The sequence below is a fragment of the Solenopsis invicta genome, chromosome 6 (assembly GCF_016802725.1).
Source record: "Solenopsis invicta isolate M01_SB chromosome 6, UNIL_Sinv_3.0, whole genome shotgun sequence".
Taxonomy (NCBI): Eukaryota; Metazoa; Arthropoda; class Insecta; order Hymenoptera; family Formicidae; genus Solenopsis; species Solenopsis invicta.
Genome location: NC_052669.1, coordinates 6,543,635 through 6,559,453, shown reverse-complemented (window position 1 = coordinate 6,559,453; position 15,819 = coordinate 6,543,635). Strand labels below are relative to the sequence as shown.

The 15,819-nt window shown below is 37.4% G+C and overlaps 1 protein-coding gene and 1 long non-coding RNA gene across 2 annotated transcripts in view; one reads left to right on the top strand and one right to left on the bottom strand.

Annotated features, from left to right (window-relative positions):
• LOC113004102 overlaps nucleotides 1-15,503 on the top strand; it is a 58,121-nt gene extending 42,618 nt beyond the window's left edge. Inside the window, exon 3 of the long non-coding RNA XR_003268839.2 lies at nucleotides 14,882-15,503. This is a non-coding gene — a long non-coding RNA (uncharacterized LOC113004102). The remainder of the gene's footprint in view (nucleotides 1-14,881) is intronic.
• LOC105194197 (protein Fer3) lies at nucleotides 5,156-9,599 on the bottom strand. Its single transcript, XM_026136330.2, has 4 exons — nucleotides 9,324-9,599; nucleotides 7,464-7,618; nucleotides 6,864-7,023; nucleotides 5,156-6,549 (listed from the first exon to the last, which is right to left on the bottom strand). The coding sequence occupies exons 1-4, from the start codon at nucleotides 9,369-9,371 to the stop codon at nucleotides 6,397-6,399; spliced, it is 516 nt and encodes a 171-aa protein (XP_025992115.1). The 5' UTR covers nucleotides 9,372-9,599; the 3' UTR covers nucleotides 5,156-6,396.
• Nucleotides 15,504-15,819: the final 316 nt, after the last annotated feature.

The window sequence follows — 15,819 nt, the reverse complement described above, 5'->3', positions numbered from 1 at the left end:
GCTATCGACTAGGGTCTTCTCGACTTTCTCGGACACTTCCTATGTATACCTAACTCTTCACTACGGCTAAGATCCCCGAAATAATAATGCACCATTTAAAAGTCTGGCGTGGCTCCGTGTGCCGATGCCTCCGACTACGGGCACGTTCCGCCCGTAGCGACTCACGCGCGCGACTCGCGAGTACACGCGATCCCTCGTGTGTGCCCCTCCGGATATCTTCTCCGGACGAAGGTCGGGCGCTCGCTCGCGGTGTGGATCCGCTCCTCCCGCGTGCGTAGGATCTTGCGACTCGTCGGTTAGCAGGACTCGTCGTCGTCACCGACGTGCCTGTCTGCCGCATGCGGCAAACGTCGCGGGCCCGTTCTGACCCGCGCGAACGACCCGCGCGAATTTGCCACCGTCGACGACGAGCACCGTAGTAGCACCGTGGCCGAAGCTAATCGCATCCTTCCTCGTGCGACAGCGACAACTCGACTGAACCGACGGTAATCCGCGTAATCCCACGTACTCGATCGTAATCCCGTTCCGACTCCGACTCCGGCTTCCTCGATGTGTTCTCCTCCTTCTTCTCCTCCTCCTCCTCCTCCTCCTCGTCCTCTTTCTCCTCCTCTTCTTCCTCTTCTTTCTCTTCTTCCTCTTCCTCTTCCTCTTCTTCTTCCTCCACCTGCCGCTCTTTCCACTTTGCCCACTCGCTTTGCCCCTTGTTATCTTGGTCCGTCTCTTTGGCCGTCTCTCTTTTACGCGACGACGGCAGGAAGTCAGCCGATGTCATCCGCGACGAACGCCGGGACGAGCGCGTTCATAGGATCCTCTCGTAACGACCGAAGCACGCTTGTCGGAGGCGCGCCGGACACTGAGGGGCAACCACCACCACTACCACCACTACCGATACCGGCACCACCACCGCCGTACCATTACCAGCGACTATGAGCCGGCATCAGGAACAGCAGCAGCAGTAGCAGCAGCCAGCAGCAGCACCAGCACCAGCGGTAGCCACCACCACCACCACCACCATCACCACCACCACTACCGCCACCACCACCAGCACCACCACCACCACCACCACTACTACCACCACTATAGTGCCACCAACACCACCACTATCAACCACCCACTACCGTCGGCGGTGTCGAGCACGACCAACGAGATACTATTCACCCACCCACCACGATATAGGTACTACAACGGCCGACTAAACTTCTCGGTAACTTTATATAGGTGGTCCCTTATAACGCGATAGCTCTTCGTGATCCGCTGCTGGGATATTTAAAGACCGCGCATCGCATGTAAACGCATAAGTGTTGTAGGCTCGGCACTTGATGATGATAGTGCGCGGGCGCGATTCAGGGTCGAATGATGATGATTTAAGAAGTGAAGGGTAGAAGAAAAAGAAAGTAAAAAATGCCTTCGTATTCAGTTTAAGCGCGTAGCACATGTACCATTCACATCTTTATCCAGCTTTAAAAGAATGTTATTAAAAGTGAGTGAGAAAGGAAGAGAAGGGGGAGGGAGGGATTGAAAAGAAAGAATGAGAGAAAGAGAGAGACGGCAACACACAAGAGCGATCAGCACCACGTGACTGACGCGTGGTACCGCGAACGATTTGCACAGTATCCCAATGATCTCGGCGTCATTAGCAGCGTCGACCGATTGCGATAGAGGTGGCTGGTCGGCGCGAACCACCGGGACCACCTGTTAGGCGCCAGCGGTATATCACGAGGCGAGGAACTTCGTCGATGATAAGATAACGCCCGAGTGGAAACGGATGACCAATTTGTCCCCACCCACGTCGATGGCCACGCGAGACATTTATCTCCGAATTCTCGGGAGCAAGGATCGCCATAGATCTTTACTTTTGTTCGCAAAAACGACACTTTTGCACATATTCGTAACGTCGCCGATTGTAATTGCCTCCTGAGAGCGGAGAAAAATCGCGCGGACTACGACCTTCGCTTGAAGAACAATCTCCAGATTTATTCGCAGCCACGATATATTCCTCGCAAACTTCGATAGTTTCAGTCGCTTTTTGACAGAAAAAAAAGAAACGAGCCAAATTTATAAAGCTATTCGTTACGACTTACATTGTCGATGTTCGCTGTTACTTCGTTAATTTTTTAAATTAATCGTACGCGATTCTGCATATTTCAAATAAATCGAATAACGTAGTAATATTTTTTCAACTATCACATTTTGTACAATAATGGAATCACATCAAGGCTTAATGAGGGTTGATAAATATTTCAACATTTATTCAAGAAATACGAGTTGATAATAATTTTCGCATTTGCTCGGCAAAAATAGTATTGGTCAAAAAACGAACTTTTGCGAGCAAATACGGAAGCTATTATCAACTCTTATCTGTTGAATAAATTTTTATTAACTCAAATTTGTGCATCAAGCGCTGTACCATTAGCCTTGATACGATTCCATTGTTGCTTTGATTGTGAGAGTCCTTTGTTTAATTACTTTTTTTTACAAATCTAATAGTTTTGTAAGAAAGATTACGGATATGAATTTTTACAAAAGCTACACTGAACAAAACAAGTATTTTACATTGAAGTAAAACATATTTATTTTAATATCATTTCCTTGATTTAAATAAATGTTAGTGTAAAAATTTTATTTTTTAATTTAGGAAATATTTTTTTTAAATCAATAAAATGATATTAAAACATTTTTTTTAGCGGGAAAACTTCTTTGCAGATTGAAAGGAAGCCTCACGACGATATACAACTGTCTTGATTAATCAAGATTATCTTTGCATAATCTCTTTAATTTGATTCGATTACAACGAGCGTGTCGCGTCGATCTGATATCTCGCGCGCGTCGCGTAGGAAGTCGATCGATCCTTCGATCGCGCACCAGGATCCTACGGCAGAAGGACGGCGACACGGTTCCTCGGTTACCTTCGACACGCAGATACCTCGTTGTCTTTGGATAACGCATCGCATCGCGTCACCGAAACGCCTGATCCGCCGCTCTCTCGCGACGACGGAGAGGCGCAAAAGGGAGACGCCGCGAGAGGAAAGGGATAGAAAGAGAGGCGAGGTAGCCGTAAGCATATTGATCAGGAGACAGTAGTTGGCCGCATGCCACGTGGTGATGCTACGAGAGGCGCCGGCCTCTCCACCTATTATGAGCCAAGGCTCCTATCTTCGCGTTTCTTCTTTTCCCCACTGGTTTCACCCCCCGACGCCACCCGCCGTTGTCTTTCTCCCTTCCGCCCCCTCTGTGCCCCATCTCCTCGCCTTCTCCCTTTGTCCCCCTCCCCCTCCCCCCCCCGTTTTCCTTCCACGACTCGACAGAGAGCCCTTTTAGTTCGCGTTATTTTACCGCTCCCCGCTCCCGCCTGCGTGTACTTTATCTTCTTGTCTTCTCGGGACTTGTCTTTATTCCGAACGCGGCATCTAGAATGCGTACGTCCTCCGTGTGTACATGCACGTATACGTACATGTGTAAATGCATGAGCATATACAGTCGTGTACATACACGCGAAAGGCGAATGCGTGTGGCCCGTTCTGGCGCTTATGCGAACACCGCCACGCATGCGAGGCCCACCCTCAGCATCCATTCTCTCTCTCTCTCTCTCTCTCTCTCTCTCTCTCTCTCTCTCTCTCTTTGTCGATCTGAATCTCTCTTCCCCTTTGACTCTCCACGACTTCTCGACTCAGGAGCGTTAAAATTGAGACGTCAGCCTAACAAGCTCACTTGCATCGCTCGAGCGCGGAGGACGTCTCCATTCTGTCTCCTCTCCCCGTGTCTCTCTCTCTCTCTCTCTCTCTCTCTCTCTCTCTCTCTCTCTCTCTCTCTCTCTCTCGTGAACGAGCGGTCTCCCAGCGGCAACCTTAAGAGAGAAGGAGGAAAGAAAAAAAAAATATATCTGGGAGAAAAAAGAAAAGATCAAAGAGGGTCCTGTTAAACGGCCGGCTCGGCACAGAGAGAAAGGAGACCGCCTTCTTGGGTGGCCACCGGTTCCTCTTGGTCAACCCCTTGTCCCCTTATAAGTGCGACCACGTCCTATAGCATCGTCCTCACGTCGGTCTTCTCGTCTCGCGAGATGTTGTGCCGCTCTGTCAACGCGGGGTCGATAAGAAGGGTAAAACTTGCCGTATACCGACGCCGAGTAAATCGAACGGTTATCACGCGCAGATTTCTCCGGAACGCTGATAACGTTCGGGTGCAGGTTCCACCGATAACGCGGCGAACCTGCACCCACTATCGAGCGATGCACGTGTAGAGTTCCTCTTTGCATAGCGGCTCGTTTCCTTCAGTCGCAAATTACCGTTAAAGTAGAAAAATTTAATCGTTACGTGTATAAGGGATGGAGAATTGAATGCTTGCGAAAAATTAGACAATTTTTTTTTAATTAAGTATAAAAATGCATTTAAAAAATGACTTAATATACGTATAGTGATGTACACACGAGGACAGAAATGCCTAGCCATGCGCGAGTATCAAGGCAAGTTTAAAACGCGAGCTTCTTTTTAAATATTCGTGCCTTATGAAAAATGATTATTCGAAAAACGATAACGTAAACTTAAATTAAATAAAAATTAGCAAATAAAACTAAATTTAAACTAATTTAAACTTAAATTAAACTGAACAACAAACTAAGATTAGAAACTAAAAACCTAAAGCTAAGTTAAAATTAAATTTAAACTAAAGTCAAATTAAACTTAATAATCAATAAATGAATTATAAATAATGTAGTTTTATTTTTTTACTAAAATTGCAATTAAATTAAAAAAACATTCCGTAATTTTTCCGTAATTCCGTATTTCCAGTGTATTAAAATGTCGTACGTGTGCTACGTGTGCTACACTGAAAATACGGAATTACGGAAAAATTACGAAAGGTTTTGTAATTTAATTGCGATTTGAGTAAAAAAATAATATTACATTATTTATAATTTATTTATTGATTATTAAGAATAATTTGAGTTTAGTTTAAGTGGCTGTGTCAGCTTAATAGACGTGATGTACATAGATAAATACATTTACATGCAGTTTTATAACAATTCTTTTTTTATATATATATATAAAAGTATAGTTTCAAAATCTAATAACTTTTTGATTGAAAAATGCAAGCTTTGAAATATGCCATTTTAAATCATTTTTAGGATCCACACAAACAAATTCTCACAAAGTGCCAAATGTAATGTTATCACTTAAATTTTTATTTTAACTTACTTTACATGCCACTTATTTATTTCCGTAATCCGCAGTTTCAGTAATCAGTGACAATATAGTACATATAAGTATTCTGTAATGGTATTATAAAATCAGAAATTACATCTCTTGTTAAAATTGTTCTCAAAGCTTTTCATGTACTTTTTACATTAATTTTAGAATCATTCAGAATTTTTACTTTTTAGAAAATTTCTCAGATTTTTTTTTTATGTGAGTTGAACACTTTTCAGAGATGCTGAAAAAGTCGACATCTTTTCTAGAATTCTTCACATATGAATTCTGAAATATGCCAAGATTTCTAAGACTTCTCAATGTGTAATTTCTGATGAAAATCTTATAAAATCTGAAAAAGTTTCGAGCATTGCTTAAGGAGAAGTTATAGGATGAGAAAGAAATTTTGAAAATTTTTAAATATTTCAGAATTCACTTATGAAATATTTCAAAGAAAGGTATAGACTTTCTTAGTATTTTTTCAAGTGCTCGTATAAAAATTCCGAGAAAATTTTTTACCATGGTTAATAAAGGCAACTTCGAATTTGAATATATTTCTGATATTACCTTATAAAAGATGTAATTTCATAATTTCGATATTTACGATATTGCCAATTGTTTGCTAATTAACTTCCAAAACATTGAAGATTAACATTGTAAATTGTTCTTTTTTTTTTTTTTGTTGCAATCCAACGTCATCTTATAACATACAGCATATATTTACGAAGAGAAAAGACAGGAAAAAGTTTAATTTTATCTCTTAATATTGCAATTATCCCTTTTAATCGCACGAGATTCGCAATAATTGAGATGATAAAGCGCAAGATTATTGTGTGTATAATAAGAGAAAGTTGTTATTGACAAAGATTTTAATTCTTTCGATACTAGAACAAGTGTTTCGAAGTATGCTCGAAAAGTCCAGAATTTTAATATATTATTTTTACATTTCTTTCATAAATAGTAATTTCTGAACAACGTTAAAAAGTAATAGTATCGAAAAAATTAATGTACGCTCGAATAGGCTCCAGTAGTATTGTGGAAGAAGTCGTACGAGTGTCACATACGATCGTGCATTAAATTACATTTCGAGATTTAATGCTATAATTACTAATCATTAATGGAAGACTGATTTCACCGACTAGAAGTTTTTCACCGATAGATATCGTCGACTCGCATCGGCTCATAAGCGCCTCGTTAATCGTGGGAAAGGAGAGATTCAATTCGGCAAGTAATACTCCCGTGGTATGTACTCTTGTTTTGGACTACTCGGCTCGATACCGAGTAGCTCTCCCATGAAAGCTATGTACGTGATCGCTAGACGCAGTGTTTCGATTCTCGAGAGTCGTTTCTCGTAGGCGAATGTCGGTACCTTAAAAAGTGATCCGAATTAAAGAATCGGAAACGTATTTGTACAATTAACATTTTTTATTAATTAAATATAAAAAGAATTTATTATAATGAAATGTTCATATAGTAATTTTCCATTTTTTCATTTTTAATTTCAAGAAACTTTTTAGATCTTTATAAATGCACTACTTTATTTATACTAAAATTATTATTAACATTTAAAATCTATAATTAAATAGAACAAGTCTTTAATAACTTACAGATACATATAAATAAAAATTAATTAGTGTTCTGATAATTTAGATATTTTTTATTCTTAAAAATAAAGATACGTACTTTCCTGCGGAGTTTGTCAAAGGCCTCATTGAGATTGAACATCCTGCGTCTCTCGCGAATATTCGCGGCTCTCCTCTGAGATACCGTCGCCACTCGACGTCTCGGTTTCTTCGTCGTAGACGACGGTAAATTCGGCGAACGGCCGTTTGGCGTATAACGACTGAAAATTGCAAAATTTTATACACTATCACACATGCACGTACGGTAATCGGTATTGAAAATCTTTCATATGCTTTCATGAAAAATATTATTACAATCAGATGTGCAGAAGAAAGTTAAAAAGTAAAGGGACTTTGATAAAAAAAAAAGTAGAAAAGAGAAATTATTAATTCTTGCAGAAACTTTTGTGATCGTCGTTTTTCTACATAGTGCAGAAATGATTTTGCAACAGATCAAAATCTTTCTTCCAAGTTGAAATTCGAAATTTATTAAGTGTTGGACGTTAAACGCATAAATATTTGTAACTATATCGAAAAATTAGAAGAGAGTTAAGAATTAATAAACTCATAAGAATTAATAAATCTCCTTATCCCAGATGTCCCTTTACCTTTCGACCTTCTCTCGTGGTCAGTTTTACGACAGCCTCGTGGAACGAATTACCTCTGGTGCAACAAAGCGCAGGGTTGCCTGTACAATCCGTGCTCGTTCACGTGCGGATGGGCAGGCGGCTGCGTCTGGTACAAAACGGAACTGTCCCACATGGGATAGCTGGCGATCTCACTGCCGACGTACTGCGACATCTCCGCCGCGATTACCTGTTACGCGAAATAGAGATTTCATCTAAGAGAATCAGTCGACCCGGGCAACGTAAGAATCCGCGTGAGAATTCGATCGAAAGATATGTATAACACGTCTGACAGATTTAATGATATATAATTAAAAATCTATTAAAATATAAGTGTCATAAATATGTTATAAATTTAGTGAATTATGATTATAATTACATTTTTTTATAACTTGTTCCTATAATACTATGAATCTATTATAATATAATTAAAATATATTAAACAAATATTTTAAATACTCTCACGTCCTGTAGCATTCGCATAGAACTTATCAAATACTTTTACGAACATCGTTTAATATCAATTGAATTAATCCGATCTTCCAAATAGCCCGAATGAAACTTCATCTTTTTAAGAATAGTGTATATACCTAATATATTATTATTAATATACCTTAATCTCTTTTGAAAGATTATTTTAAAAGCAGAAACAGACATTTTGATCTCACTTTTGAGCCATCTTCACTGTTCCTATTTTTCGTTATAAATTTTAAAACAGCAACATTAAGTAATATTAAAATGTTTTAATAATAAAGATGTAAACAAATGAATACATTAACAATAACACGTTTGGCTAAAATTGTGTGCTCTTACATTGTATATTGTTTTTGAATATTAAAAGCCCGAGTATATAATATTAATTTTTATCTTTTTGAATGAATTTTATTTCAACTTCAGCTATAGCCAAGAAGTGGGAATTTTTATCTTTTTAATTTCCTGTATTTCTAGATATTAAAATTGAATATCAACTAATATCAGCTTTAAAACGTGATATAGACATGATGTAAACACTCTTGAATTTTCGTGCCATTTATTTTAAACGAAAATGGACTTTGATTTGACATATTGCTTATCAATGCAAGAGCAAAACTAATGACTTTGGTCAAACTCCAACTAGTATAATTGGCGATTAATTCAATTAGCAAAATTGCTCACAGCTAGATTTCGAACTGTTTCCTGCCAAACAATAAACAATTGAAAATTTTACTCATGTTAACAGGCGTTGCTGGATAAATTAATCGCTAATTAAGTTAACTGGAATTTGATCGAAATTCATAATTTTGGTTTGTTACGCGAATGTTGAATTATGATTGTAATTAATTGCTGTATTTCGTCCGATTACTGGCGATACGTGCGATTAATCACTCGGCTGCAATTATCATAGGCGACACTCTTCTATAATTTAAAATAATTTATAATTTAATCACAGTCAGAAAACTGTCAATGACAGTTGCCACTATTAATAACGATTGCCTTTCCTTTCCTATCCTCTCGCTTTTTTTTTATTGTTACTCTGAGAAAAAGTTGTTAACTTGACTAAATTTTTTAATTTGATTAAATTTCTTTAGTTCAAGTATTTATGTATTAATTAAATAATAATTTTATGCAGGATATATATATATATAAATTCTTAAATTGAAGAAATTTAATCAAGTTGACAAATTTAAACAACCGTTTTTTCTCAGCGTGATAAGTTGCGCTCCTTGAAAAAAGTTGATAAACTTGTTTCAATAAACTGATTACTGATCAGTAACTGATGATATTTTATCAGTTAACTGACGAAATATAGTCAGTTACTGATCAGTAATCAGTTTATTGAAACAAGTTTATCAACTTTTAGTCCGTGGACACATTGTGGGCGAATCGCGTCATGCAGAATTCGCCGTCGGACTCACTGGTGCTTGATTTCCATTGATCTCCCACAGCGGTTCGGTGTAGCTCATATCCCGCTTCCTGTCGAGCGGATGCCACCAGCGTGCTTGACTCACTCACTCGCAGAGAATGGAAAAAAATTAAAAAAAAGAGGGGGGTGTCCGCGCGCGACGACACTTAGACGACGTTCTGCGACGTTTCGGGGCCTGAGTGTCCCGTTCTTCTGAGGACCCTTCACCGAGATAGCGCATTTTCGGAAATTTCGGGCGAACATCCCCCGGGGGTAACCGCCCCCTTCGTGATCCCCGAATGTGCGCGGTTCGCTCCCTGCGGGACGCGTGCGCCGCGACGCAGCCACGACATTGGGGACCTCCTCGTACCCCTCGTATCCTCGCTGGGCGGTGCTTGCCACGACGCGGCCTACCGGTGCCGCGAGAGCTGATCTCGGGTATCGACCGAAAGATTGTAAGATGGACGCGATGGACAGGAACCGAACGACGTGAGAATCGTGAGCTTCCTGGTCTGGCAGATAAAATTATTTTGTTTGAACTATAAATTTAATATAAGATTATAATGCATGCCGTAAAAATTTTTTAATATTTTTTTCCTTTTTCTCATCTGTACGCAATTAGAGAATGAGGATTGATTAATTCGGTAAAGACTGAAAAATCGGTTATCGATATACTAGAAAAAAATCTACTCTGTGCACGAATAGTTAAATTGCACACAAGTGAGAAGAAAATATTTAAAAAAATTTTATTACATTTTTTTGCATCGACTCACATATTGGTCTTATATTCAATTTATAATAATTTGTAATAACAAGTTAATTAGTCAATGTGTCAACTAGTGTTTTCCGTGCTCACCGGATTTTTCGTCTTCTTTGAAGATCTTGAAGAAAACTAATGTCCAAAGTGTCGCAAAAATTTGCAGGTAGAGGAATTATGTAAAGGAGGGAAGGAACTTATCTTATCTTAATGAAATCTCGGCTGATTGATTTACATCGACAGTGTTAACAAAACGTACATTAAATTATAAGATAAATGTTACAATTTGGCCAAGAATTTTTAAATGATAATCCGTAATTTGTAGAGTGCAACTTTATACTTTAGGTAAACTTCCAACTTGCAAATAACGAACTTGATTTTTATCTTGAAAATTTTATTTATAAACACATAACAATTATTAATTTGGATCATTATTTTTTTAAATAAATCATAGTATTTAATATATGCGTCGAATATAGAGGAAAAAATAAAAAAAACCTATAAAACAAATTAATATTACAACGCATTATTGATGACTAATCAATATTTAACAATAAATTACAATAACGGATGTATATTTTGATTTATATAAGAAAGATTAAGCACTGTTAAGATACACTGTTAAAAATGTCATGAAATTCAATGTATGAGTTAATAAATATTAAATTTAAAGTACATTAAATTTAATGTATCTCTAACTGGAAATTATGTGCATGAAATTTAGTGCACATCTTACAACATTAAACATTTTTTTAATGTATCTGCATGACATTTACTTTCGTTATATTACATTAAATTCTACTATCTATTTTTAACGATGTGTGTAATATTAAAACATTACTCTTTAAATTTGAACTAGTGAAATCTTACTGATTTGCAGTGCTATATTTATAACTGTGATTGTCAGTGACTATTCACTGTCTTTCAATGAATAATATTATACATTGATTCCGATTTAAAAAAATAGTTTAGATATAATTTAATATTATAATATTATTATTATTTTTAAACATTAATTTATATTTAAACACTTTTTAACGTAATCTATGCCACATCTCTATTGTTAAATATTAATTGGATGTGATACGCGCCGTGCGATAACTATTAAAAATTAATTCTGTTAATTGTTTTTGTTTTTTTTTTATGCGTATCGGTTTCTCGCGTCAAGTCACCCTCTCGTCCCAATTGCTCGAGGGATTTCCGCGACGAATTCGCGTAATATGCGTCAAGAAAGTCTAGAAAGATCCGTGACGAAATCCTGTAATTTCGCTCAGAGGCGTGACCCCGCAGCGGACAACAGGGTCGGTGCATTGTTAGCGGCGCATCAAAATCGGATCGGATGAACACGTGCAAAATTCGGAGGCTGGCATTAACGCGGCTCGCTCTGTTTATCCCGTTTATTTTCCTGAATTCACCGGGAATCGCCCCGTTTCCATAACCTATGGTGTAATGCAGGGTGCTGCGGACCCATACGGAATTTCGAGGAAATTTAATATAGATTGTTCCTTGACGAAAATAAGATATATATATATATATATATATATATATATATATATCGCAATATTGATTTTCTCTAATTTATCACTATAATTAATTGAAAGATATTTTGCTAAAAGAATAGCACAACATTCCATTAGTTAGTAACTATTCGAGCATATATGACTATTTCAACAAGAATAGAATCTGTATTAAAGACACGTGGCAGATTACTCTCTTATTAATAAGAAAAAGAAATTTAATAATATATTTCCTCAATGTTATTTTATTCAGTTCGTATAATAAGGATGAAAAAGCGATAAATAGCAAGTCGTTGTCAGATCTCAGTTTCGAAGAGATTCTGTAAGAAATATTTAAAGCACCTTTTTTATGAAAATGATAAAATGTGGCAATAAGAATCAATGAGAATTTAGTGATTTTAATTTAGATAAATAATATACAGACTTTATTAATTTTAATGTCCATTTCTGGTTTTCCAAGATTAGAATTTTCAGAAATTAATTTTTCTCTCGATATAAACACCCGTCGATTCCTTCCGCGGTTGGCTTGTTGCTTTTTACGCGAGATACGCGCATAAAATTTAATTTCGCGTTTGATTTCATACGTATCGCATCGGTCGTTCCAGAAAATGACGGCGGAAAGAGCTGGAGCTTACCGGCGCCGACGCCTGGAACATCGATCCGGGGCGTCAGCTTGCAGTTATGTATATAGTTCATATTACAGCAGAGGGTTGTATTAAACATCCACGTCGTTCTCTACTTGCGCCTACAGTCCTATACGGATACCGTTTATCAAATATTTCGAGCGACATTACGCTCGCGCGTGACATTTTCTTCGCGCGTCAAACTTGTATTTGTTCGTATGCTTTGTCGGGATATAATTGCAAAATTAATTCTATTGCAAATTGTACAAAAGAGGATGAATTTTACTTATGTCAGCCTGGAAACGTTCAAACTTCATTGAATATACAGTGAATGCTCTTAAACGCCCAATCGATATTTATGTATTTCGAAATATGTCGATTTCTTAATACATTCTTGATCTCTGTTTAAAAAATTTAATAGAATTAGATTTAAAAAGTCTATTGTATTTTTAGTCATAAATATTAGGTTTGTCATCTTTTTCATGTTATTTACTCTCTAAAATCTTTGGAGTGGAATTCCACTCTAAAAGTGTGAAAATCCTGCCAGTCTTGATAAAGAGTGGCATGATTTTCATACTTTTAGAGTGAAATTCCACTCTTTTAGATGAAATTTTACTCCAAAAAATTTAGAGAGTAATTTAATAATCATCTTTAGTCAATGTCTGTCTAACCGTATTTTGTTGAGATTGATATTATCTTATCATATCTTCAGTTTGTGTATATTTAGGTAATATTCTATGTTATATTTTAATTTGATTTTGTGTTTTTTATTTATAAATAATTAATATTTCTTTATAGTTTAAATGTAGATCAGATTGAAACGATAACTTTCACATCAAATTGGAACATTTTAATAAAGTCTAAATCCATTTCTATCATTTTTTATCGGTTATTTTTTTAAACAGAGATGTACTCTCTAAATTCTTTGGAGTGGAATTTCATCTAAAAGAGTGGAATCCCACTCTAAAAGGGTGAAAATCCAGCCACTCTTTATCAAAACTGGCAGGATTTTCACTCTTTAGAATGGGATTCCACTCCAAAGAATTTAGAGAGTACATTTCATTGCTTCCTTTTTTTTATTGCACGAGCAAAATAATTTTACATAAACGTAAACCTCGAAGGGAAACATTATTAACTCCAAGAATATTGCAACGCGTCCAAGCGATAAATCTATACTCGAAACGAAAATCGGAAAACGATTTGTCGCCGTCCCGCTTTTGCGAGGCGAGAATACGGGGGGTTTCGGGGGCGGAAAAAAAATGTGGCGAGAAGCGGGGGAAAATCATACTCCACTCGCGCGACATAATTAGAGTATTTCTAGGATGCAGAAATATCGCGAGGCGAAAGGGGGATGCGCCGAGGAACATCTAATAACTTTATGCAACCCCCCGTCGAAGTTACCGTCGGCGGGAGGGTAAACACTGAGATTTGACACGCGGAAACGCGCGATGTGTATACGCACTCGTTGTAAGGGTCGGTCTCTCGCTTTCGCCGCGTCAAGTGACACGGCTAATATCTATTTAATTGATTCAGGGGTGAAGCGCACCCCTCGCAGATCGCTCGCTCTTTCGCTCGCGAACAATATGCTGACTGTCCCTCGAAAGGACGGAAAAGACGCGCACGTGTCCGCCTAAATCGCAAATTGACTCTACGCCGTCGGTTTGACCCGAAGCCAATTATAGACAGGAAGGATTATCCAAGACAATCGCCGTAAAATTACCAAGTTATTTATACGCGAAAAAAAAAACGAAGTCGGAGTCCGGTAAGACGAGTCTTTTTTGGAATCACTCGTGCGATCTAATTATTAATAGGATTGGAGAAAATTTATATATTTTTTTTACTAAATTATAAATTAAAGTCAATGTCTTGTAAAATTATTTACGCCAAAAGTTGCATTAAGAAGAAACTATATGAGTTGAAAATTGCAAGATCGAATTAAGTTAAATTAAAAGTTAATTTTGAAAAGCTTGTTCAATTTGTTAAAATTATATTACTCTAAATAATAAAGTAATTACAATGTGGATGATTAAATAAATTTGAAATTTCATTTGTAAATTAAGTTTACGTGAAATATTTTTCTATACTAGACAAAACAGGCGGGCGCTACAAAGCTTTCAATATTACATAACTTCATACAAATTACACATTTAATATTACACTATTAAACCCTCAATACACATAGTCAAAATACGCGATCTCCGCCATGACAGCCGCTTAAGAAGCTAGCGCAGCGAGAGAACTAATCGGAAAAATAAAATTATTATTGAACCGCTTTAAATAAAATAATGAAAAGATAATCGAAAACAAGAAAGACCCATCTTGGTAACTTTTTTCACATGTCTTCAGGGTTAACAAAAAAAAGCACACGGAGAGTCGAGTTTTTGTTAATAATTAGTTTAAAGTGCGACATAATATACTATAGTACATACGACGTTTTAAACATTTGGAGAAATTTGGCTGACACACGGCCAAATTTGGAGTCCGCCACTCTTGTGTACAGCGCGCTGTGTTTACGCAAGGTCACCTCGCTATCATTCGCATTCGAAGATTCGAGCGAGTAGGTAGCGGCGCGAGCCGCTCCGTGTGTTATCTCGCGAAACGCGATCGTTCTCCGTTTTGCAAGTATTCGAAATTTTGTATATATTCTATATGTATATATGTATGTATGTTACAGATATTCCTCGGGGCGAGAATTGACGAGAGGAATCCAACGTCCATCGTCGCCGAATTATCGTGAAATAAACGAACCGCAGCCGGTTCGTCGCATCGCGCGTTTTTTTCTTTTCTAGGAGTGCCGCCGTTTAAGTATTAGACTAATGGACTTTTCATAACTCCCCATTTGATAAAATCCTAATTCGAGGGCCGGAAATCGCACCTTCGCTGCGGCTTCGGATTCAATGCCATTGATTTCGTTTTCTTCCGCGTGGGGCTTATCCTTTTTCGGGGGCGGGTACGCGTGCGTCCTACTTGCCGACTCGGGGTGCTGAATCCACGGGACTCCCTCCGAATTGGAACTCTTATCGTGAGTTTTATAAATTCGAAGAACCGCAGTGTCGCGCGAAAGACTTTATAGATAATTAGTCCACGCGCGGAAATTTAATTTATTATTCGCGAGTGTTCCGCGAGTGTGCAATGAGAGGAAGAGAACAACCTTGAGGACTCTGAGAGGAGGAGGAAGCCTGGGCATCGGGCGTCAGCGGGGCAACCTTGGGGTAAATATAATTTTTTATTTACATGAATTTAATAATCTTTTTCTCTTTTATTCCATCTTATTGCAAATTAAGAAAAAAAGATGCTTAAAAATGGGAAATTCGTATAAAATTTTATGCACACTCAGAGAAAAGTTATGTTTAAATTAATAAAATCGATTTTTTAACTTGGTTTTTTTTGTTGAAATAAAAATACCTTTGCGGAAAATAGAAATTTAATTTTAAGAAATGATATTATTAGCCTTTTTAAAAGTAAATTATATTTGTTCACATTATTTGTTTCATTTAAACAAATAATTATTTAATTCAGAGAAAGTATTAACAAAAATATAAAAAAATAATTTACTTGTTCTGGTTTTAAAAATATATTTCTTTCATTAAGAAATGATATTATTAGCCTTTT